At 49.3% G+C, this 23,656-nt stretch overlaps 1 protein-coding gene across 1 annotated transcript in view; it reads right to left on the minus strand.

The window, feature by feature from the left end:
• LOC141445706 (dedicator of cytokinesis protein 7-like) overlaps positions 1-23,656 on the minus strand; it is a 33,988-nt gene that overhangs the window by 5,499 nt on the left and 4,833 nt on the right. Inside the window, exons 5-22 of the mRNA XM_074111595.1 lie at positions 23,265-23,464; positions 22,693-22,833; positions 20,820-21,099; positions 20,065-20,230; positions 19,080-19,255; positions 18,669-18,849; positions 17,332-17,486; positions 16,215-16,333; positions 14,525-14,678; positions 12,138-12,326; positions 11,682-11,785; positions 10,795-10,963; positions 10,183-10,315; positions 9,006-9,105; positions 7,900-8,049; positions 6,357-6,534; positions 5,464-5,693; positions 4,829-4,995 (exon numbers count right to left, since the gene is read on the minus strand). Of these exons, the coding sequence (XP_073967696.1) occupies positions 4,829-4,995; positions 5,464-5,693; positions 6,357-6,534; positions 7,900-8,049; positions 9,006-9,105; positions 10,183-10,315; positions 10,795-10,963; positions 11,682-11,785; positions 12,138-12,326; positions 14,525-14,678; positions 16,215-16,333; positions 17,332-17,486; positions 18,669-18,849; positions 19,080-19,255; positions 20,065-20,230; positions 20,820-21,099; positions 22,693-22,833; positions 23,265-23,464 (2,992 nt within the window). The remainder of the gene's footprint in view (positions 1-4,828; positions 4,996-5,463; positions 5,694-6,356; positions 6,535-7,899; positions 8,050-9,005; positions 9,106-10,182; positions 10,316-10,794; positions 10,964-11,681; positions 11,786-12,137; positions 12,327-14,524; positions 14,679-16,214; positions 16,334-17,331; positions 17,487-18,668; positions 18,850-19,079; positions 19,256-20,064; positions 20,231-20,819; positions 21,100-22,692; positions 22,834-23,264; positions 23,465-23,656) is intronic.

A 23,656-nucleotide genomic window follows, 5' to 3' on the forward strand; every position in this document is an offset into this window, starting at 1 on the left:
GCCGCGTGTTCCAGCACCACCCCCAGCAGCGGCATGTACAGCGCGGCTAGTCGCGCGCGCTGCGGGGGCACTGACCTGGCCGGCATCTGTGAGCGCGGCCGCGTGTTCCAGCACCCCCAGCAGCGGCATGTACAGCGCGGCTAGTCGCGCGCGCTGCGGGGGCACTGACCTGGCCGGTGAGCGCGGCCGCGTGTTCCAGCACCACCCCCAGCAGCGGCATGTACAGCGCGGCTAGTCGCGCGCGCTGCGGGGGCACTGACCTGGCCGGGTGAGCGCGCGCGTGTTCAGCCACCCCAGCAGCGCATGTACAGCGCGCTAGCCAGCGCGCGCGGGGGCACTCTGGCCGGGTGTAGCGGCCGCGTGCCAGTCACCAGCAGCGCGGCTACAGCGCGGCTAGTCGCGCGCTGGGGGGCACTGACCTGGCCGGTGAGCGCGGGCCGCGTGTTCCAGCACCACCCCCAGCAGCGGCATGTACAGCGCGGCTAGTCGCGCGCGCTGCGGGGGCACTGACCTGGCCGCGTGTGTGAGCGCGGCCGCGTGTTCCAGCACCACCCCCAGCAGCGGCTGTACAGCGCGGCTAGTCGCGCGCGCTGCGGGGGCACTGACCTGGCCGGGTGAGCGCGGCCGCGTGTTCCAGCACCACCCCCAGCAGCGGCATGTACAGCGCGGCTAGTCGCGCGCGCTGCGGGGGCACTGACCTGGCCGGGTGAGCGCGGCCGCGTGTTCCAGCACCACCCCCAGCAGCGGCATGTACAGCGCGGCTAGTCGCGCGCGCTGCGGGGGCACTGACCTGGCCGGGTGAGCGCGGCCGCGTTCCAGCACCACCCCCAGCAGCGGCATGTACAGCGCGGCTAGTCGCGCGCGCTGCGGGGCACTGACCTGGCCGGGTGAGCGCGGCGCGTGTTCCAGCACCACCCCCAGCAGCGGCATGTACAGCGCGGCTAGTCGCGCGCGCTGCGGGGGCACTGACCTGGCCGGGTGAGCGCGGCCGCGTGTTCCAGCACCACCCCAGCAGCGGCATGTACAGCGCGGCTAGTCGCGCGCGCTGCGGGGGCACTGACCTGGCCGGGTGAGCGCGGCCGCGTGTTCCAGCACCACCCCCAGCAGCGGCATGTACAGCGCGGCTAGTCGCGCGCGCTGCGGGGGCACTGACCTGGCCGGGTGAGCGCGGCCGCGTGTTCCAGCACCACCCCAGCAGCGGCATGTACAGCGCGGCTAGTCGCGCGCGCTGCGGGGGCACTGACCTGGCCGGGTGAGCGCGGCCGCGTGTTCCAGCACCACCCCCAGCAGCGGCATGTACAGCGCGGCTAGTCGCGCGCGCGCGGGCGGGGCCACTGACCTGGCCGGGTGAGCGCGGCCGCGTGTTCCAGCACCACCCCCAGCAGCGGCATGTACAGCGCGGCTAGTCGCGCGCGCTGCGGGGGCACTGACCTGGCCGGGTGAGCGCGGCCGCGTGTTCCAGCACCACCCCCAGCAGCGGCATGTACAGCGCGGCTAGTCGCGCGCGCTGCGGGGGCACTGACCTGGCCGGGTGAGCGCGCCGCGTGTTCCAGCACCACCCCCAGCAGCGGCATGTACAGCGCGGCTAGTCGCGCGCGCTGCGGGGGCACTGACCTGGCCGGGTGAGCGCGGCCGCGTGTTCCAGCACCACCCCCAGCAGCGGCATGTACAGCGCGGCTAGTCGCGCGCGCTGCGGGGGCACTGACCTGGCCGGGTGAGCGCGGCCGCGTGTTCCAGCACCACCCCCAGCAGCGGCATGTACAGCGCGGCTAGTCGCGCGCGCTGCGGGGGCACTGACCTGGCCGGGTGAGCGCGGCCGCGTGTTCCAGCACCACCCCCAGCAGCGGCATGTACAGCGCGGCTAGTCGCGCGCGCTGCGGGGGCACTGACCTGGCCGGGTGAGCGCGGCCGCGTGTTCCAGCACCACCCCCAGCAGCGGCATGTACAGCGCGGCTAGTCGCGCGCGCTGCGGGGGCACTGACCTGGCCGGGTGAGCGCGGCCGCGTGTTCCAGCACCACCCCCAGCAGCGGCATGTACAGCGCGGCTAGTCGCGCGCGCTGCGGGGGCACTGACCTGGCCGGGTGAGCGCGGCCGCGTGTTCCAGCACCACCCCCAGCAGCGGCATGTACAGCGCGGCTAGTCGCGCGCGCTGCGGGGGCACTGACCTGGCCGGGTGAGCGCGGCCGCGTGTTCCAGCACCACCCCCAGCAGCGGCATGTACAGCGCGGCTAGTCGCGCGCGCTGCGGGGGCACTGACCTGGCCGGGTGAGCGCGGCCGCGTGTTCCAGCACCACCCCCAGCAGCGGCATGTACAGCGCGGCTAGTCGCGCGCGCTGCGGGGGCACTGACCTGGCCGGGTGAGCGCGGCCGCGTGTTCCAGCACCACCCCCAGCAGCGGCATGTACAGCGCGGCTAGTCGCGCGCGCTGCGGGGGCACTGACCTGGCCGGGTGAGCGCGGCCGCGTGTTCCAGCACCACCCCCAGCAGCGGCATGTACAGCGCGGCTAGTCGCGCGCGCTGCGGGGGCACTGACCTGGCCGGGTGAGCGCGGCCGCGTGTTCCAGCACCACCCCCAGCAGCGGCATGTACAGCGCGGCTAGTCGCGCGCGCTGCGGGGGCACTGACCTGGCCGGGTGAGCGCGGCCGCGTGTTCCAGCACCACCCCAGCAGCGGCATGTACAGCGCGGCTAGTCGCGCGCGCTGCGGGGGCACTGACCTGGCCGGGTGAGCGCGGCCGCGTGTTCCAGCACCACCCCCAGCAGCGGCATGTACAGCGCGGCTAGTCGCGCGCGCTGCGGGGGCACTGACCTGGCCGGGTGAGCGCGGCCGCGTGTTCCAGCACCACCCCCAGCAGCGGCATGTACAGCGCGGCTAGTCGCGCGCGCTGCGGGGGCACTGACCTGGCCGGGTGAGCGCGGCCGCGTGTTCCAGCACCACCCCCAGCAGCGGCATGTACAGCGCGGCTAGTCGCGCGCGCTGCGGGGGCACTGACCTGGCCGGGTGAGCGCGGCCGCGTGTTCCAGCACCACCCCAGCAGCGGCATGTACAGCGCGGCTAGTCGCGCGCGCTGCGGGGGCACTGACCTGGCCGGGTGAGCGCGGCCGCGTGTTCCAGCACCACCCCCAGCAGCGGCATGTACAGCGCGGCTAGTCGCGCGCGCTGCGGGGGCACTGACCTGGCCGGGTGAGCGCGGCCGCGTGTTCCAGCACCACCCCCAGCAGCGGCATGTACAGCGCGGCTAGTCGCGCGCGCTGCGGGGGCACTGACCTGGCCGGGTGAGCGCGGCCGCGTGTTCCAGCACCACCCCCAGCAGCGGCATGTACAGCGCGGCTAGTCGCGCGCGCTGCGGGGGCACTGACCTGGCCGGGTGAGCGCGGCCGCGTGTTCCAGCACCACCCCAGCAGCGGCATGTACAGCGCGGCTAGTCGCGCGCGCTGCGGGGGCACTGACCTGGCCGGGTGAGCGCGGCCGCGTGTTCCAGCACCACCCCCAGCAGCGGCATGTACAGCGCGGCTAGTCGCGCGCGCTGCGGGGGCACTGACCTGGCCGGGTGAGCGCGGCCGCGTGTTCCAGCACCACCCCCAGCAGCGGCATGTACAGCGCGGCTAGTCGCGCGCGCTGCGGGGGCACTGACCTGGCCGGGTGAGCGCGGCCGCGTGTTCCAGCACCACCCCCAGCAGCGGCATGTACAGCGCGGCTAGTCGCGCGCGCTGCGGGGGCACTGACCTGGCCGGGTGAGCGCGGCCGCGTGTTCCAGCACCACCCCCAGCAGCGGCATGTACAGCGCGGCTAGTCGCGCGCGCTGCGGGGGCACTGACCTGGCCGGGTGAGCGCGGCCGCGTGTTCCAGCACCACCCCCAGCAGCGGCATGTACAGCGCGGCTAGTCGCGCGCGCTGCGGGGCACTGACCTGGCCGGGTGAGCGCGGCCGCGTGTTCCAGCACCACCCCCAGCAGCGGCATGTACAGCGCGGCTAGTCGCGCGCGCTGCGGGGGCACTGACCTGGCCGGGTGAGCGCGGCCGCGTGTTCCAGCACCACCCCCAGCAGCGGCATGTACAGCGCGGCTAGTCGCGCGCGCTGCGGGGGCACTGACCTGGCCGGGTGAGCGCGGCCGCGTGTTCCAGCACCACCCCCAGCAGCGGCATGTACAGCGCGGCTAGTCGCGCGCGCTGCGGGGGCACTGACCTGGCCGGGTGAGCGCGGCCGCGTGTTCCAGCACCACCCCCAGCAGCGGCATGTACAGCGCGGCTAGTCGCGCGCGCTGCGGGGGCACTGACCTGGCCGGGTGAGCGCGGCCGCGTGTTCCAGCACCACCCCCAGCAGCGGCATGTACAGCGCGGCTAGTCGCGCGCGCTGCGGGGGCACTGACCTGGCCGGGTGAGCGCGGCCGCGTGTTCCAGCACCACCCCCAGCAGCGGCATGTACAGCGCGGCTAGTCGCGCGCGCTGCGGGGGCACTGACCTGGCCGGGTGAGCGCGGCCGCGTGTTCCAGCACCACCCCAGCAGCGGCATGTACAGCGCGGCTAGTCGCGCGCGCTGCGGGGGCACTGACCTGGCCGGGTGAGCGCGGCCGCGTGTTCCAGCACCACCCCCAGCAGCGGCATGTACAGCGCGGCTAGTCGCGCGCGCTGCGGGGGCACTGACCTGGCCGGGTGAGCGCGGCCGCGTGTTCCAGCACCACCCCCAGCAGCGGCATGTACAGCGCGGCTAGTCGCGCGCGCTGCGGGGGCACTGACCTGGCCGGGTGAGCGCGGCCGCGTGTTCCAGCACCACCCCCAGCAGCGGCATGTACAGCGCGGCTAGTCGCGCGCGCTGCGGGGCACTGACCTGGCCGGGTGAGCGCGGCCGCGTGTTCCAGCACCACCCCCAGCAGCGGCATGTACAGCGCGGCTAGTCGCGCGCGCTGCGGGGCCGCCTGTAGCCGCGGGTCCGCGTCGTGCGCCGTCAGCAGCGACAGCACCGCGTTCACCGCGCCGCACTGCAGCACCGGGCTCCTGCAACCACACACGCGATGAGCGCTCGACCACACGGAACAAAAGCCAAAGAGAATGCCAATACAATTGAAAATGATAGTCTAAACTTTGCGCTACGATAACGCTTGCATGAAATTAGGCATATTGCGCAGAAAACTTATTTCGCATTGGTGTCATACGATTCATCTTTGAAGCTGATCGCACATCACGAGAAAAATCTAATAAAACATATCTTGCGCGCGCCGGATTGACTGATTGGTCATAGATTATTACCACACCGGCGATTTACCAAGCTAACAACGAGTAGGTATTAATTAGGTAACTAGATGTTTTAGCCATATTGCAGCGCCCGGGGTCACGAGTAGACGAAGTCAGAAGTCACTTAGCAGCGTGAGTCCTTTAAAATACCCGCACTTGCTCATAGATTGTTATCTTACGTACAAGTGCTTATCCTGAAATCGACCCAAAGCACGCCAATGTTATACTGACTGTAGTTCCAGCGCTGCGGTGAGATCATGCAGCAACAAGCCGGTCAGGTAGTGCCGTGAGCGGTGTTCGTGGCTGAGCGCGTGCGGCGGCGGCGCGGACGAGTGGCTGGCGTGGCTGGCGTGGCTGGCGAGGGACGGCGCGGGGGACGCCGCGCCCGACCCCGCGCCGCCCGCCGGCAGGCTCAGCGACACGTAGTGCTCGTGGGAGCACACGATGCGGAGGAACGCCAGCTGAAACCATTTTATACTACATTGATAAATAAGGAATTACGAACGAGAGATTTAATGAGTCGATGTTCGTAATTCTAGTACCGCCCATGCGATGTACAATGTTTTTCATCACATTTGCGAGTAAAATTTTATATTTGTAAGATAAAATACACTTGGGAACAAAGAAATCGAGCCACCCTTGCAAATTTTTACGTTTCCATGATAACACTTACGACCTAAAAAACATAAAGATCAACGTAAAAATTGCAAGGGTGGCTCGATTTCTTTGCTCCCAAGTATATATTATTTTTGTAAAAATTGTCCATACCGCTGGCGCAGCTCGGGGTAGCGCTAGCAACTAGGCCCCTCCAACGCAGGTGCCTGAGGTGCGGTTGTACGCTGGTGTGCGCGGCGCCCCTTTGGCGTTATATGCAAAAAAGGCCCTTGGGTTTTATTCAAGGCGTTGCACTCAAGTTAGACTGTATGTTACGACACTTTCCGAGCAAGTATATATAATCAAAAAAGTGCTGGTAGTACCCATGCGTAGGTACCTTATACTGCACGAGCAGCGAGCAGCGTCGGGCAGCGAGGCTATCTTGGCGCTCATCTGCTTGTGGTAGCCGCGGACGAGATTGAACAGGTAGCCGCTTCTACGGACAGCAACGTTGCCTTACAGCGACGTACCTTGTACTGAACGAGCGGCACGGCGTCGGGCAGCGAGGCTATCTTGGCGCTCATCTGCTTGTGGTAGCCGCGGATGAGATTGAACACGTAGCCGCGGTCGGCGATGCTGAGCAGATCGAACAGGAAGAACGCCAGGCTGTTGTTCAGGCTCTGCGTCAGACGGCTGTTCTTGCCGTATCTGGTGCAACAAGATAAATGCAACCTTAATAATAATAATAATAGAGCCCTTTATTCCGATTATTTTTAAAATTATTATTTAGAAACAAACAGTCTTACACAATAATTTTGCATTTTAGCTAAAGCTAGAAATTAGTTTTATATAAATAGACCTATATTTCCCTATAAAAAAATTAATATTAAGTACAGTTAACTTTTGTTAAAAAATATGAAACACGTTTAAACGTACAACCTCTACCTACGCAATATTAACATCATCAATTATCTTAAGCCCATATACACACACATATACATGCATATATAAATATCTACTTCAATAAATCTCTACATTTTTTAAATACATCCAACGAGCTGCAAAATAAATCTGCACTCATACAACTAACATTATACAGTTTGCATACACGTCTCAAGTACGAGAATTGCGCATGCCTGGTTCTATGTTTCTGTACAGTAAACAACGCCCTTTTACGGCAGCTGCGTTCGTTTTTCCGGAGGACGCGAATGTTCACACCATACAGTAGTTCAGGGGCATCTATCAGGTTATACAATGTTTGCCTTAACGCAACGCAACCTTAATAATATAAAGTAAATGCTCCCCTCATGCGTTCAAAGATTGACTAACTAGTAGAAATCCCTTAGCGGTCATTCTCAGTTCACCATGCTACCAGATGTTAGATGTTAGAATATCTACGGGGCTCCATACGTGGTAAGATTAAACGCTTCGATCAGTTGTGGTGATCAACCGCTTCGAATACACTATCGATCAATTTGTAACGACGCATTGTAAAGATGAATCTTACCATGTATGGAGCCCCTAACATCTGGTAGTATGGTGCACGGTTGAGTTGCTCTAAAGATGAACTCTGTTTGAGTTTGATCACTCGAAGTGTGGTGGTGATGATAGTTGGGTTTGTGTTATTTGTGTATTATTACACTCATTTGTTGCATAGATGTAGCTATCGTAAAGTTGCGGGGGACCAAAGTAATTATTTTCAAATTAAGATTGGTTTTTGGAGTCTTTTTGTATTTTTTTTTATCCATATCGAATATGGCGTTATGGATTTTACGGGATGACCGTAAAAGTAACAAAATTTGGAGTTGAAATAAAAAATACAAAAATACTCCAAAAACCAATCTTCATTTGATTGCTTAATAGCGACATCTCTTGTCCGGGTGAGCGGTTAGTTCCGATGGAGTGTTGAAAGTTTCTCGATGAGGGCTACAACATAGATGTCGCTAGTGTCGCTGCTTAAGTGACTAAATAAGAAAACAAATTATTTTCACTTCGCTGACTTAATTACGTCTTTGGTGGTGATGCCATCAGTTAACTCCAGTTCAAATACAGTACCCCCCTACCGGTACTGACCTGGATATGATCTCAGTGGTGACGTTGTTGACGAGGGTGGTGACGTCATCAGTGAACTGGTCGGGGAAGCGCGCCTTGCGCGGCGCCTCGTGCGCGCCGCTCCAGTACAGGTATTCACACATGGACTTTATCATCAGCTCGAACAGTGCCCTGCAAAAATCAAAATATCTATATTCAATTTAGGCTAAAACAAGCACTTATGAATGTCAAAAAAAATCTACCACCGGTTCAGAAAAACCTCTGTTGAGAAGAATCCGGCAAGAAACTCAACGAGGTATATTTTTTTAAACAAATTTACATGTGAAGCAGTATGGATTAGGGCTGGGCCGCACTACGGCCAAACCGCCGCGGTTTTTAAACGCGTGTTTTGTGAATCAAGTACACTAAAAAGGGGCTGTTTCACCACCCATTGATTAATTTGGTTTTACGGATAAAAGTGATGCCATCTCCGTCTATTCGAACAAAACAAACAGAGACGGCATCACATTTATCCGTCAGATAAATTTAAAAACACTGTTTGTGAAACGGGGGGTAAGTAAGCCGCCAGTAGCCGTTGCAATCGCAATGCATCGGACAGAGAAGTGGAAGTATCGGGGGAGTTCTTTGCTCAGCAGTGGGCCAAAATAGGCTAATTAATAATAATAATGGTAGTAGCAATCCGGGCCGGACCTACCACTGGCATAATTATAATTTACATACAATAGTCATTAAGAGCGTTTATACCTGCTGAGCTGGCAACGTTGCATTTTTGTTAGTTTTTCTCAATTATTCCATAAAAATTGAATAAAAATTAATAATGTTGTCTGATAGAACACTTCTTAATATACAATTTAATGTGTCTACTCCAATAATTATTCGTTATAGACTTTTTTTTTAAAAACCGGTCATAAACATTAATTCGTTTTAATGAATATAAAAGTCTATCACGAATAATTAGTGGAGTAGACACATTAACTTATTATATTAAGAAGTGTCCTATCAGAAAACATTTTTAATTTTCATTCAATTTTTATGGAATAATCGAGAAAAACTAACAAAAATGCAACGTTGCCAGCTCAGCAGGTATAAACGCTCTTAAAGTACGTTAGTCAATGTATGGTACTCACCAAGAGTTGTGCATAGCGAGGTCTCGGGTGGCGCCACTGGCTACCACCCACTGCAGCGCCAACTCTTCATGCAGGATCTTGCACGAGCCGTCGCTTAGCACTGAAAATAAACACGAATGTCATTTGAATGCGATTCCACCAGAGATGTGCGATGATGTGTTGCGAAGAATGTCTTTCATGAACCAATAGAAATGCTTCGTTTACCTCGCCTAACTCTGCTCACGGTGCCCCTGGGGATGTGCTGAGCGAGGATAGGTAAATGAAGCGTTCCCATTGGATTAGGAAAAAACCGGCCAAGAGCGTGTCGGACACGCCCAAAATAGGGTTCCGTAGCCATTACGAAAAAATTAAGTAATATTTTTTTAAGGTTTTCGTATTTTATACGGAATCTTCCAAGTTTAGTTCTATTTTATACCTTAGGCTGCTATTTACTCATAAATTACTAATAATTCTCAAGCAAAACTTAGCCGTTATAGTTTTCCTTGACAGTTTGATATACTTACTACCACCCTGAATCACCCCCACTTTACGTCTATGGGAGGTACCCTAAAAAAATAATTGTACCATTTTGTCGGCATAGTTTACCTATATATCCGTGCAAAATTACAGCTTTCTAGCATTGATAGTCCCTGAGCAAAGCCGCGTACGGACAGACAGTCAGACAGACACGGCGAAACTATAAGGGTTCCGTTTTTGCCATTTTGGCTCCGGAACCCTAAAAACACATTTCTCGCAACACATCCTCGCACATCTTTGGTGGAAATGCAGCCTATGATCATACGACCGATTTCGACCACGGCGACCACTTCGATTCCTAATTATTTGATTAGCGCTCATGCGCTCTAAGATGGCTTATTAGTGATGCAACGAATCTCCATTTCTGAACATTTGCGAACGCGAATGCGAATATTCAGTTTTTCGTTCTGGCGCCAATTGTCTATGGCAGTCTCGTTCGAACCAAGTGCGTTCCGTTTGTATTTTGTTCCGAGAATTACCGAGTTCATACGAACCACATACGAACGCATCCGATTGTAGTGTCATTCCGCTCGCGCCGGTCTTTTCGTAAACAGAAAAAGTGAATTTTGTCTAATGTCTAATGTTATATAGATAATGGTACGGAACCCTTCGTGCGCGAGTCCGACTCGCACTTGTCCGGTGTGTTTTATAACGTGTTTACCTGCGGGCGGCAAGGGCAGTCCTATGTCCCGGTCGGCGAGCGAGGGTCTCGGGATGGTGCACTGGTACTGGATGTACGTGCTGATGAGGCTGCTGCGTCCGTGGAAGTCGCATGTCACGCCCTCGTTCATGTTCTGTGTGAAATACGCCATGTGAGTGCTACGAGTCGCGGCCTTGATTGGTGTGTGTTGTACCGAAACTGCCAACGCCCGCAAAGTACTGTAGTATGTAATTTTTATTTCCGTGGGAATTTTCAAGAAATACTTATTATTGTGTTCTTTAATTGACATTGAACTAAAAAAACCGTGCCAAAATTCTAGACTCGTGGGAATATCAGGATAAAAAGTAACTATCTACATGCCAAATTTAATTCAAATCCATCCAGCTGCTTTAGCGTGAAGGAGTAACAAACATGCACACACACACATACAACCTTTCGCATTTATAATATCATCATTCTTCATTTATTTATTTAGGCGCTACCAGCAGCGGCCATTGGCGTATCTTGGGTTATTTTTCAGGGGGGGGGGGGGCTTTTTGTGTGAAGATATCAAGATAGATAGAAGTATTACGAATTTCGAATCGGTAGCGGGGTGGGTATTAAACCACTGACCGCGATGTCGGTGAACACGTGCGCCAGACACGTGAACACGTCCTGCGCGATGTTGAGCGGCGCGCCGGCCAGCGAGGGCGGCGCCACCAGCAGGTGCAGTAACTTGTCCAGCACGTACGGCAAGTACCGGGACAGGATCTCCACGTTCGCCGTCGGGAGCTCCGTTATACTGAACACACAAATTTACAGTTAGAGGTAGTATTAAGATTGTAGAGGTCCATCACTACTTTGATAGGACATCCCTAAATCAAAATGTCATGTTTGACAGAAGCGAAATAGATAGAAAGCAAGGTGTGCTAATAATAGAATTAATCGAATCGAATCTAAGTTTTTATTAACGGCGTATCTAAAGCTAGAAGCACAGACGGAGGAGACGCGCGGTATTCTGTGTGCCCTGTTTCATCTTAGCTGGAATATTACAACCGGTACCGCTTTCGCGCCGCGCCGCACTGCCCCGCCACCGCTCTCTGTATGTATACTGTGTGTTTCAAGCTTAAAGGAAGCGAAGACACCGATACAAGAAACTGGCGCTCAATTTTTTAAAGGTGCTATTCAGAAAAAAACAATTTTGTGGTCACAGAAAAAACTACTTTTAGGGGCTGTTTCACCATCCATTGATTAGTGTTAACCGACGGTTAAATGTGATGCCATCTCCGTCTATTCGAACAAAACAAATAGAGACGGCATCACACTTAACCGCCAGTTAACGCTAATCAATGGATGGTGAAACAGCCCCTTAGTATCTGCCTGCATGCACGCAGAGCACAGTAGAATAAAGCTACCAATTAAACTCAATAGAATACATCATTACTTTGTTAAAATTTAATATCGGCGAATCAACACGTCAACGAAATTTCATAAGGTTAACTCGGAAAATCAATCATTACCTGGCCCGCAATTCAGCCTCCATATTGGCCAGCCCGATCCGGGTCGGGATGTTCCCCTCCTGCACCGCCTCGCACGCCAATGCGAAGCGTTCTATGTACCCATCCTGAAAACATATACAATGTATCTAGGTGCCAGTACACAAGATTTAACGCATTCAGTGGCTTTTTTTCTTGAATTTTTTCAGGTGTCCCACGGCTATGCCACATGGAGAGAAGGTATCTTAAATATTGTAGATAGAATTTTACTAAAAGAAACATTATTTTAATTTAAAAAACAATTTAACCTGCATTTTTTAATGATTCTTTGTCTGAATCGGGAATAAAACCCGCTAAAATATTTGGTTCTCGTTGAATTAGAGACGTACCTTTGAAAGTCTCGCGTTGCTCAGCTCGAAAACCACCTCGCCAAACACCTACTTGCTTCGCATTCGTAATGAGTTAGGTACTATTACTCACCAGAGGATGAACAGTGGTGTGAGCGTCAAGCGTGATGCTAAATATCGGCTTGTGGTTGTCGATCCACCTCGTCCCGGGCAGCAGCACGTCCGGGAATATGTACGAGTAATTAGGCGGGGGCTCTTCCTGCATCACCGGCAGGTTGAACTCGCCGCACGTCAGCTTGCCGTTGCGGCACAGAGGGAGCCACTGGACCACAAGAAACAAGTTAATAGACTATCGAATAGCCTAGTGCAGGAATCACCCACTGCTGGGCACAGGCCTCCTCTCAGAATGAGAGGGCTTGGGCCGCAGTTCCCATGCGGGCCCAAAGCGGATTGGGAACTTCACACACACTATTGAATTGCTTCGCAGGTTTGTGCAGGTTACCTCATGATGTTTTTCTTCACCGTAAAGCTCGTGGTAAATTTCAAATGTAATTTCGCTCATGAATTTCGAAAAACTAAAAGATTATCGTACCCGTACCGTACAGTATTATAATTATAATAATCGTATTAAAAATTTAGCTGAGTCATTTTAGTGGCGGTTCAAGATAGGTTGGTCAAACCGCACGTGTATACGTGTTAGAAAACATCTAGTTTTCTTATCATTCAAAAACTCGTGGCCTGCCGCGCAATATTTACGGCGTACTGAGGGTTTATTTTGTTTATTAGAGACGAGTTTGGGATTGTTTTCTATCGAAAGAACTATAAGTAATGAGGGCTATCGTTTTTTGACTCACTAGATGGCGCACTGTAGCGTAAGGTTTTTAAGTATGGCTTTCAAAGTCTGTTATTACGGGCGTGAAAACAAAGTTTAGATTAAAATCATATTTAATACACCTTAAAACCGTACCATAAAAATATCGAGCATGCCACAGTGTTGCATAGTCCCCGTTTTGTTCGGAAAAAAGGGAGGACAAAGGTTTCTGAAAGACAAAACTGTCTCAAAACACAGACATTAATTGCCCCGGAACGCATATTTGCTATAATTAATTTCAGATATTGCAAAATATTCACAAATTTATTCTAATTATAAATAAACCCGCGTAGCTCACCTAAAAACTATGAGATTTGACATTTCGGAGACCTCACGCTACACTAGCGCCTCTAGTGGCGAATTCATACGCGATAGCCCTCATTGTGTTTCTGCAGTGTATGATGTATGGAGTAAATACGGTATTTGACTATTTTGTATATGTTTTATAAATTAAAAATTCACAATGCCTGTTATCGAATAGAGAAACAATTTTTAAGCTACCTTTACAAATAACAAAGTTATAATGGTTTGAAATTCAAGATTAGACAGAGAAAGACATACTGACGTGTGACGTCACACGCCAGTACCGCCATACTTGCTGCATAGAGAAAAGCGTTTGAGAAAGAGACAGGTATACAGATTTATCAAAAAATCACTATAAATCCAATTTTCAACCGATTTAAGTTTTCTCTTCGCTAAACACTGTCTGTACATCTATATTTTCATAATAATATTAAGATATGGCAAATTCAGGAGTTGTCAAATACCGTATCCTCAAATATCTTACACGCGAGTTTCAAAACTAAAGCTTTACTACTAATGATAGAGCAAGGGATTAAATGAACATAATAAATGCGCTAAAAGCTCGGTGCGCCCTTAATGGGGAATGTCTGAAAAATTTAGAAACGCTCGGAACTTTTTATATCAATAGGAATAACCTTTCTAATTACCGGAAAAAAAACAGATTTATAAGTAGCATCAATTAAATTTCAAGTTTTATTTGCCGCCAAATTATGACAGTAATAGTAGATTGTACAACAAGAGCATAAAACGACCCATTTTACCCAAGACGTTCATATAGCCGAGCCGGTACGGCGAGGGTGGATAGACACGTCGAGGGGAAAATGGGTTTAATGCTCGAGTTTTACACTCTGCTTTTCACTTCGATGGCGAGGAAATGAAATAGCAACAATGGAAACAATTGTTCACTTACTATGTACATTTATTTTTTTATGCATTAGTATATAATTATACATTTTTAGTTTTATATAAATAAAAAATGTATTAAAAAAAATATTGAAACTTCTTTGTTTGTGGCTGTTGACACCTGATTACCTTGGTCTTAGACGAAGATTTTATTTTATGCTAGTGCAGTGTAGTGTAGTGTAGTTTTATGGTAGTGCTCTAGTGAGCATAATAAGTCATTTTATGTCGCCTAGACCCAGCATAAACACGAACTTTACAAGCATGAGAAGTGAAAAAGAATTTATGTGTCTTTGACTCGATCGTTTTGACAGGTGACACTCTTTACCGGGCCGAATAATACTGACATGAAAATACTGACCCTGTATCTCATGTACACGCCCATAGCAACTGACACAAGCTTCTATGGGTGTGTAGAAATTTTCATCCATTCCCCATTGCCTCACCGAGTAGCCGACGACAGTCTCGACGCTCTTCTCCTGCTCGGGCGCCACGGGCTTGCGCTGGCAGGAGATGTGCAGGAACGTGAACAGTAAGTGATGCTGGTCGCCAAGGTCCGCCGGCAGCTTTATCTTGATCTCGTCGTAGAGCGACGGGTTCCTGGGAGGGCGGTGTCAGCTCTTTAATGCGGCAGGCTGATTTTTAGGCTTTCGCAATACGGTATTTGACTATTTTGTATACGTTTTATAAATTAAAACTACACAATGCCTGTTATCGAATAGAAAAACAATTTTTAAGCTACCTTTACAAATAACAAAGTTATAAAGGTTTTGAAATTCAAGATTAGACAGAGAAAGACCTACTGGCATGTGACGTCACACGCCAGTACCGCCATACTTGCTGCATAGAGAAAAGCGTTTGAGAAAGAGACAGGTATACAGATTTTTCGAAAAATCACTATAAATCCAATTTTCAACCGATTTAAATTTTCTCTTCGCTAAACACTATCTGTATATCTATATTTTCATAATAATATTAAGATATGGCAAAATCAGGAGTTGTCAAATACCGTATTGGAAAGGTGAAAGGATCAAAATTCTTTCCGTTGCCACTCTGTCGCGGAATTATTTATGTCTTCTAACTAACAAATAAACCCCTGGTGTTGCAGATTTTATGGGCGGTGGTTATCTCTTACCACCAGGAGACCCACTTGCTCGTTTGCCATCCAGTCGAATTAAAAAAAATGAGTTGCTATTGATTGTCGTCTTTTTCGGTGAACTAATATTTAACCAGAAAAAATAAAAAATGCCACTACGTCCCGTACAAAAAACTCTACTCCGTCACTTTTTTCCGGGGAGAAAAAGAATTTTGACCCAAAAACGGAACCTTATAGTCACTTTGTTGTCTGTCTGTCAAGACTCTTTTTTCCAAGAAGTCGTGGAGGTATCAAGCTGAAGTTAATGCTAATACATAGTAGTTCCTATCGTGCAAATTCGGAAGATACCACGACTTCCTAATGTTGCCGACGTGTCTATGAATTATTGTATTAATAAGTGACATGTTTGTATGTAATAGAGTACTTTATTTATTAGTGACAGAAGTCAAACCACGAGTTAGAAGCATATCACTGGAGATATAAAACATGTGCTTTAAAATATAAAACTTTAGTAAAATGTTAATAAAAGCAGCGATCGTCGTTGGAATCTGAATAGACTGACCACTGAAAATTTGGATTAAACATTGTTAAGTTTCTTTAATGAATCTACCTAAATTATATTATAATCATAATCATTTATTTGCCATATTAAAAAAATGTCTCATTCAATTACTAGAAATCAAAATCAAATCTCAGATAAGTAATTAATTTAATAATATAAATAAATAAATATAACGGGACAATTAACACCAATTAACCTAGTCCCAAAGTAAGCTTAGCAAAGCTTGTGTTATGGGTACTAAGCAACGGATAAATATAATTATTTAGATAGATACATACTGAAATACATATTAAACACCCAAGACCCGAGAACAAATATTCGTATTTTTCATACAAATATCTGCCCCGACACGGGAATCGAACCCGGGACCTCAAGCTTCGTAGTCAGGTTCTCTAACCACTAGGCCATTTGGTCGTCAAAATTATTTGACTATTTTCGAACTGTCGTTGTTTTCATATCATAATATAGATGGCGTTACTTGTTGTGGTAGAGCACGGTGGTGTAGGCCTCGCTGGTGAACTCAGGGCACGAGCTGCGGCCAAAGATGGCCGCCAGCGCGTCCGAGGGAGACTCGCCGCACATCAGCTGCACGCGCACCTGGAGATTTATAAACCAATGAGGGCTATCGTTTTTTGTCTCACTAGATGACTGTTGCATGAGGTTTTTAAGTATAGTTTTGAAAGTCTGTTATTACGGGCGTGAAAACAAGTTTAGATAAAATCATATTTAATACACCTTAAAACCGTACCATAAAAATATCGAGCATGCCACAGTGTTGCATAGTCCCCGTTTTGTTCGGAAAAAAGGGAGGACAAAGATTTCCGAAAGACAAAACTGTCTCAAAACACAGACATTCATTTCCCCGGAACGCATATTTGCCATAATTAATTTCAGATATTGCAAATATTCACAAAATATTCTTATTATAAATAAACCCCGCGTAGCTCACCAAAAACTATGAGATTTGACATTTCGGAGACCTCTCGCTACACTAGCGCCTCTAGCGGCGAATTCATACGCGATAGCCCTCATTATAATCTATTAATAGACTAATTCTGAGATAAATTAATGGTGAATATGCGTGGAATATATATTTTTTCTAAATAACGTGATACAAAACTGGAAAATAAAATAAATGATGCAAAAATGTATCAATCTCTGTTGAATAATAAGGAAGACACGAATGATGTTTGTATTTTCTTCTCTTGCTAGAAAATGAAATAGAAAAACAACGAACAACGACTTTTTTACCTTTAGGTACACAATGAAATTAGTACCTGGGCGACCGAGCTTTGCCAGTTTTTTTGTTAAATCTAAATTTTGACAAGCTTTTATTTAACTTGCAATGCAACATTTGAATATGTTGTTTTCGAACACTTGTTTTTTTATTTTTTTTTATTCGACTGGATGGCAAACGAGCAAGTGGTGGTGCGTTCAAATGTTTTTTTTTAACTAGTCAATCAGTCAAAGTCAAAATATCTTTATCCAATTTAGACTATCACAAGCACTTATGAATGCCAAAAAAAATAACCGGTTCGGAAAAACATCTGTTGAGAAGTATCCGGCAAAAAATGAGGTATATTACAGTAACTTACAGTAATATTCCTAGCGGAGCCAGCGCGGGAGGTGTACGCGTTGAGATTGATCTCCTTGACACCCACGAACATGAGGTTCCGGTACTGCAGGTGGGGGGTGACAGGGGGGTGCAGGGGGAAGGGGAGTACTTCCTTGCACGGCCGCACGTTGTCGTCTGAAATGGAAGTGTCTTTGAATGAGGGCTATCGCGTATGAAAGGCGCTAGTGTAGCGTGAGGTCTCCGAAATGTCATATCTCATAGTTTTTGGGTGAGCTACGCGGGTTTATTTATAATTAGAATAATTTTGTGAATATTTTGCAATATCTGAAATTGATTATGGCAAATATGCGTTCCGGGGCAAGAATGTCTGTGTTTTGAGACAGGTTTTGTCTTTCGAAAACCTGTGTCCTCCCTTTTTTCCGAACAAAACGGGGACTATATTTTTATGGTACGGTTTTAAGGTGTGTTAAATATGATTTTAATCTAAACTTTGTTTTCACGCCCGTAATAATAGACTTTGAAAGCCATACTTAAAAACCTCACGCAACAGTGCGCCATCTAGTGAGACAAAAAACGATAGCCTCATTGCTTGACCTAGGGTTCAAACTCGTGCGTTACTTTTTATGTTGAATATCTATAGAAAACACACATGGAAAATAAATTCTCTCGTGAATAACATAATTGTACACCTATACTGTTATCTGTGATTTACTAGTCACGAACACTAGTATAAGAACATACATTACAAGATTTTTTTTTTATTCGACTGGATGGCAAACGAGCAAGTGGGTCTCCTGATGGTAAGAGATCACCACCGCCCATAAACATCTGCAACACCAGGGGTATTGCAGATGCGTTGCCAACCTAGAGGCCTAAGATGGGATACCTCAAGTGCCAGTAATTTCACCGGCTGTCTTACTCTCCACGCCAGCCACGCTCGGCGCCACATTGTAGGGTGAATGAAGCGCCAGGAAGACAATTCAGAAGGTTTATTCAGGAAAAGTTACAAAACCGGTTTAGGGCTTACCTATGTTAAATAACCTAGGTAAAGTATAGGCATACAACTGTGAGTTTATGGAATGGACCGCATAGGCCGTCTCACCCCGTACCCACTTGTTGGTTTTACTCGAGGATAGCAGAGGCCGTCTCTCAAGCTAGACCACTAGCTGAATGAATGCACTCTCGTCCGCGCAGCGCCTTTCATTAGTTCCGAATGCAGCCTTCGTAGGCGCTCGGGTGTATCGGGCCGCCGAGCGAGATAGGTAGTTACTGTGCGAGCGGGAAAGTATTCGAGCCCGCGCGCATGCCGTACAGATCTCAGTTTATGGTTCTACACTAGTTATTTGTTAGTCTCACCGGCGCTCGGGTGCAGTTTAGCGAGTTCCGGCGTGAGCCCGTTCCTGATGTCGTCGGGGCACGGCGCCACCTCTATCTTCAAGGTGGCCGGGATGCACTTGAGCTTCTTGGGCGCGGAGCTGGGCCGCTTGATCTCCGCCAGGAACTTGTACAGGTCCTCGTCACGGAGCTTGTCCGTTTCCTGGTAAAAGACCGAAAAGACGCGGTGATGAACGTATACACCGTTCGTTGACGACCGGATGGCCAAGTGGTGGATGTGGTGGATGTGAAAATGGTATAAAACCAAATGGTACAAAACTAATGATCCGCCTGCCTTGAAATATTGGTACAGCTATTTAGCTTGGATGATAATGCAAATACAGTCAGCAAAAAACTATTTTTTTTACAAAAACTTATTTAGTGACAAGTTACCTGTTTAAAGAAGCTAGTGACAGTGATGACGACTGGCTTTAGCGCGTCCAGTTGCGGCGCCAACTCGTCGGCAGGTGGCGCTCTCCGCTCTACGGAACCCTTGCGGGTCAGCGACCCCCCGACCTCGCCCGCTCGACGCCGCAGCTGTTCCAGGCTGCTGGAGGACGCTTTACGATCTGTTGAGGTAACGACAAGTTAAGGTCACGGCTCATTAGAGCCACCCAGCACCCGACCCGCACCGCCTAGCCACGAGTGGTTAGAATTCTTGGATCTCACTATATCAACTCCGTAGCGTCACTGGATCGCCTCGTCGTGAAGTTCCCACGCGCGGATGGCGAGGGGACCACTCGGTGATAGCCCGCTGCTGCAATGCGGCGCTTTCCCCCCACCCTTCACACCCTGTCGGCGAGTGGACGAACGACGAGGCGGTGCTGGTCGGATGCCAGGTGGCTCTAATGAGCTGGACTTTTATACTACAAAATAGTAGGTTAATAGTAGACTATGGTCGTGGCATGGAAATATGCAATTGCTGGCTAAGTATGAGTATTAAACGGCGAGCTTGAAGAAAAAAAAACTAAATCAGAATAAACTTTTTTTCTAAATATATTATGACGTTTAATTTTATTCTAATACTTTTTTTATGCTTTCCCGCCGCAGGTGTACTTTTCCACCAAAAACACCACAAGCTGTTTCAGACCCGGAAGTTCTGATACCGGCCATTTCAGTTGGCTGTATACGACTTGTGCTAGCATTTCCATGGCCGTTTTAACTTCTTCTAAAGTTTGAGACTCGACAATAATGGAATTTGTATGCGACATTATTGTCGAGTTACCGAGCCAGCAATATTTTTTAACTTTTGAATTTTTCGTAGACCATAATCTATGCACTTCGCCTTCTGATATGTAAACAATAATGGCAACTTTTACGGAGATTTTTGAGAAAAGTTTGTTAGGGGCCGGTAGAGAGTGTCCCTCTTGTCACTGACCCAGACTGTTGGTGTTGCCGGCGGGCGCTGGCGCGTCGCGCTCGTCGCCGCTGCCGCTGCCGCTGAGGATGTTCAGCAGCGACACGGCGCTCCACGCGAGCGGCATGCGGTACCTGCCGAGCCGTGCGCAAGCCGCTTGGGCGCCGGCGCGGACCTTCTCGCGATTCTGAGGGGCGACATCGTCATTGGTAATGATCGTCGTTTGTAAAGTTTAGTGATTTATGATTAAAACGCTCAGTTGTTTTGTGCGGAAGTCGCTGCGTTAGACGCACGCGATCAACGGCATGCGTTGACGCGTCCGTTCGTTTTGTGCAATAAACAAAGACACTGCTTCCCCCGTGCTATGAAGATAAATTGTCTTTTATGTGCGTTTGACGCATTTCGTCTCACGCTGCGGTTGCCGCTGCGTTCACCGCGTAAAACAATGTATACTTATACTTTCTTTATCCATCAGAAACCCGTAAATAAAACAGAGTTACCAGGAGCGCATAAAAACAAGAAGCTATCAATTCACGGCATAGAATTTTGAATATAAAACTACAATGAGACTCACTCATATTTAATGAAATAAACTCGGACAGCTCACGTTAAATCGAGTTTAGCTCCTCATGTTTCGGTCCAATTCGTAGCCCTTCCTCTAGGTGCAACGCGACTTGGCAGTTGCTGCAACACATGCGCGCCACCGCTCTGCTCGCGCGACTTTAAGACATGATTTATCCGAATTTATTTTATTAAAAATATGCGCATACAGTTACCTTATCATCCTTAATGTACGGCTCCACGCATTCATTGACGTCACCCTGTAGAACTTTCTCGACCCTCACTACCAGGAACACATCATGCGATGGGTTAACTATGTCGAACACGGCACTCCGCGTCATAGTACTCAGATCGGCGTGGGGGATGTGCGCTGACAGCATCTGTCGGGTGCACTCCGAATTGAGATTGAAGTAGAAGTTTTCTGAGAGCTTCTTTTTTTCTTTGGCGTCGTAGAGGGCCATAGAGGCGAAGAGGGGCTCCACGTCGAGTTCTAACCTGAAATAGATTTATTTATTTATCAATAAAAATTACGGAATTCTACCAGCAAAATTCAATTATACCAACATATAAAAAACACAAAAGTTATCTACAAAACAAAAATACAACTATTTCGGTTTTTTTTTTTAAATATCGTCTTCGTCGCTTCCCTAAAACGACGGAACACTAAACCCTCCGGCCAGAAGTCGGAGCGCAGGAACATCTGCTGGTGCTTGGCAGGCACTTGCGAGTCTAAGGGGCTGTTTCACCATCCATTGATTAGCGTTAACCGACGGTTAAATGTGATGCCGTCTCCGTCTATTCGAACAAAACAAATAAAGACGGCATCACACCTAACCGCCAGTTAACACTAATCAATGGCCCCTTAATGATGCGCAATTGTTAAGCTTTGGTTTCCTAGGATCAGCGGTGCCGTCATATAAAGGCCGCAATAAAGCGGTGAATGACGTCACTAGAACGGTGTATAAACAAAATGGCGCGGTTTCATAAATAGCGGTGTCGATCACCGTTCTCTAGGAAGAGGAAGACGAGCGGTGTCAATTATGGCCGCTATATGACGGCACCGCTAATCCTAGGTAACCAAAGCTTTAGTCCTATAGACTTGAGGTGGATGAACAGCTGGGCTCCCTGTAACCTACCCCGTGCCGTCAAGCGGACATGCTCGAAGACCTTAGCCACAGTTGTCCTCTTGTACAAAATCGAATTCTAAATTCATGTGTATTGCACACTGCCAATTTAAGGGTTAAAACACTTTGTACATTCAGCAGCAGAAGTGGATGAGAGGTTGTGGTGCTCGAAATAATCTAAACACTATATTACCTTTTATGTAAGAGGGGGAAAACAAGTAAGCGGACCACTTGATGGGAAGCAATCACCGCCGTCCACGAGGGGTATCACAAGCGCGCTGCCGGCCCTTTGAAAGACTTATAGGCTCGTTTTTAGGGTTCCGTAGCCAAAATGGCAAAAACGGAACCCTTATAGTTTCGTCATGTCTGTCTGTCCGTCTGTCCGTCCACGGCTTCGCTCAGGGACTATCAATGCTAGAAAGCTGTTATTTTGCAAGAATATATATGTAAACTATGCCGACAAAATGGCAGACGTCGTTTTAGGGTACGTCCCATAGACGTAAAGTGGGGATGATTTTTTTTTTCTCATCCAACCTTGTAGTGTGGGGTATCGTTAGATAGGTCTTTTAAGACCATTAGGAGGTTGCAAAAACGATTTTTCGATTTAGTGATTTGTTTGCAAAATATTCAACTTCAAAGTACAAATTTTCATTAAAATCGAGCGTCTCCCCCCCTCTAAATTCTAAACCGGTGTGTGAAAAATTATGTATACCAAACTTACAAGGAAAACTATAACGGTTAAGTTTTCTTGAGAATTATTAGTAGTTTAAGAACTTGGAATATTTCGTACAAAATACGAAATCCTTAGAAAAATATTTCTTAATTTTTTCGTAATGGCTACGGAACCCTATTTCGGGCGTGTCCGACACGCTCTTGGCCGGTTTTTTTTAAAGAACCTTGGCAGTAAAGCCGTGTGCAGAACATTTTGAGCACCGTACTTCTGATGCGAACTGTACACTCTTACTTGAGCTGATGACAGTGCACGAGTATCCTGTGCCCCATGACTTCGCTTGGCATTTCCGCCGGCAGGCGTCGCTCCACCGCCTCTTCTTCGTCCAAATACGGCGAGTACAGACCCAGCAGGTCTGCTTGACGGTTCTCTAGCCTGCAACAATTATTTTTTGGTAATTTTTATGAAACTATAGGGGACAAATACGCTTTAAGAAGTTCCCATGTGAACTAAAACGTGTATTGTTTGCTAAAGTCAAAGTCAAAATATCTTTATTCAATATAGGCTATAACAAGCATTTATTAATTAAAAAAAAAACTACCACCGGTACGGTGCTACTGCAAATACTTCTATCCACATTATGGATTCATTAACATAGCGTCTTCCTGGAAGGCTTCGTCGTTCGAGACTTGTATAACAACTTCGACCACCTCCTGGCTTCATTGATAGCCTCTTCGTGATAGACCATAATTGTCCTCTGGTTTATTTCTAGAACAAGTTGCACCCACCTCCTGGCTTCATTGATAGCCTCTTCGTGATAGACCATAATTGTCCTCTGGTTTATTTCTAGAACAAGTTGCACCCACCTCCTGGCCTCATTGATGGCGTCCTGCTGGTCGGGCGGGCGGCGCTCGAAGAGGTCCGGCAGCAGCGGGTCCGAGGACGAGCTGCGCAGGTCCAGGCTGGCCCACGAGCCGCGCGGCGTCAGCGTCTCGTTGCACGATGACGATGACGAGATCGACGCCACCGACTGCCGCCCGCTCGACGGCTGGGACTGGGATTCCAGCTGGTGGAAACAGTTTCAATAAATAAAATAAATATCATGGGACACTTGACACCAATGAGGGCTATCGCGTATGAATTTGCCACTAGAGGTGCTAGTGTAGCGTGAGGTCTCCGAAATGTCAAATCTCATAGTTTTTGGGTGAGCTACGCGGGTTTATTTATAATTAGAATAATTTTGTGAATATTTTGCAAT

The sequence above is a fragment of the Choristoneura fumiferana genome, chromosome 3 (genome assembly GCF_025370935.1).
Source record: "Choristoneura fumiferana chromosome 3, NRCan_CFum_1, whole genome shotgun sequence".
In the NCBI taxonomy this organism is placed as follows: Eukaryota; Metazoa; Arthropoda; class Insecta; order Lepidoptera; family Tortricidae; genus Choristoneura; species Choristoneura fumiferana.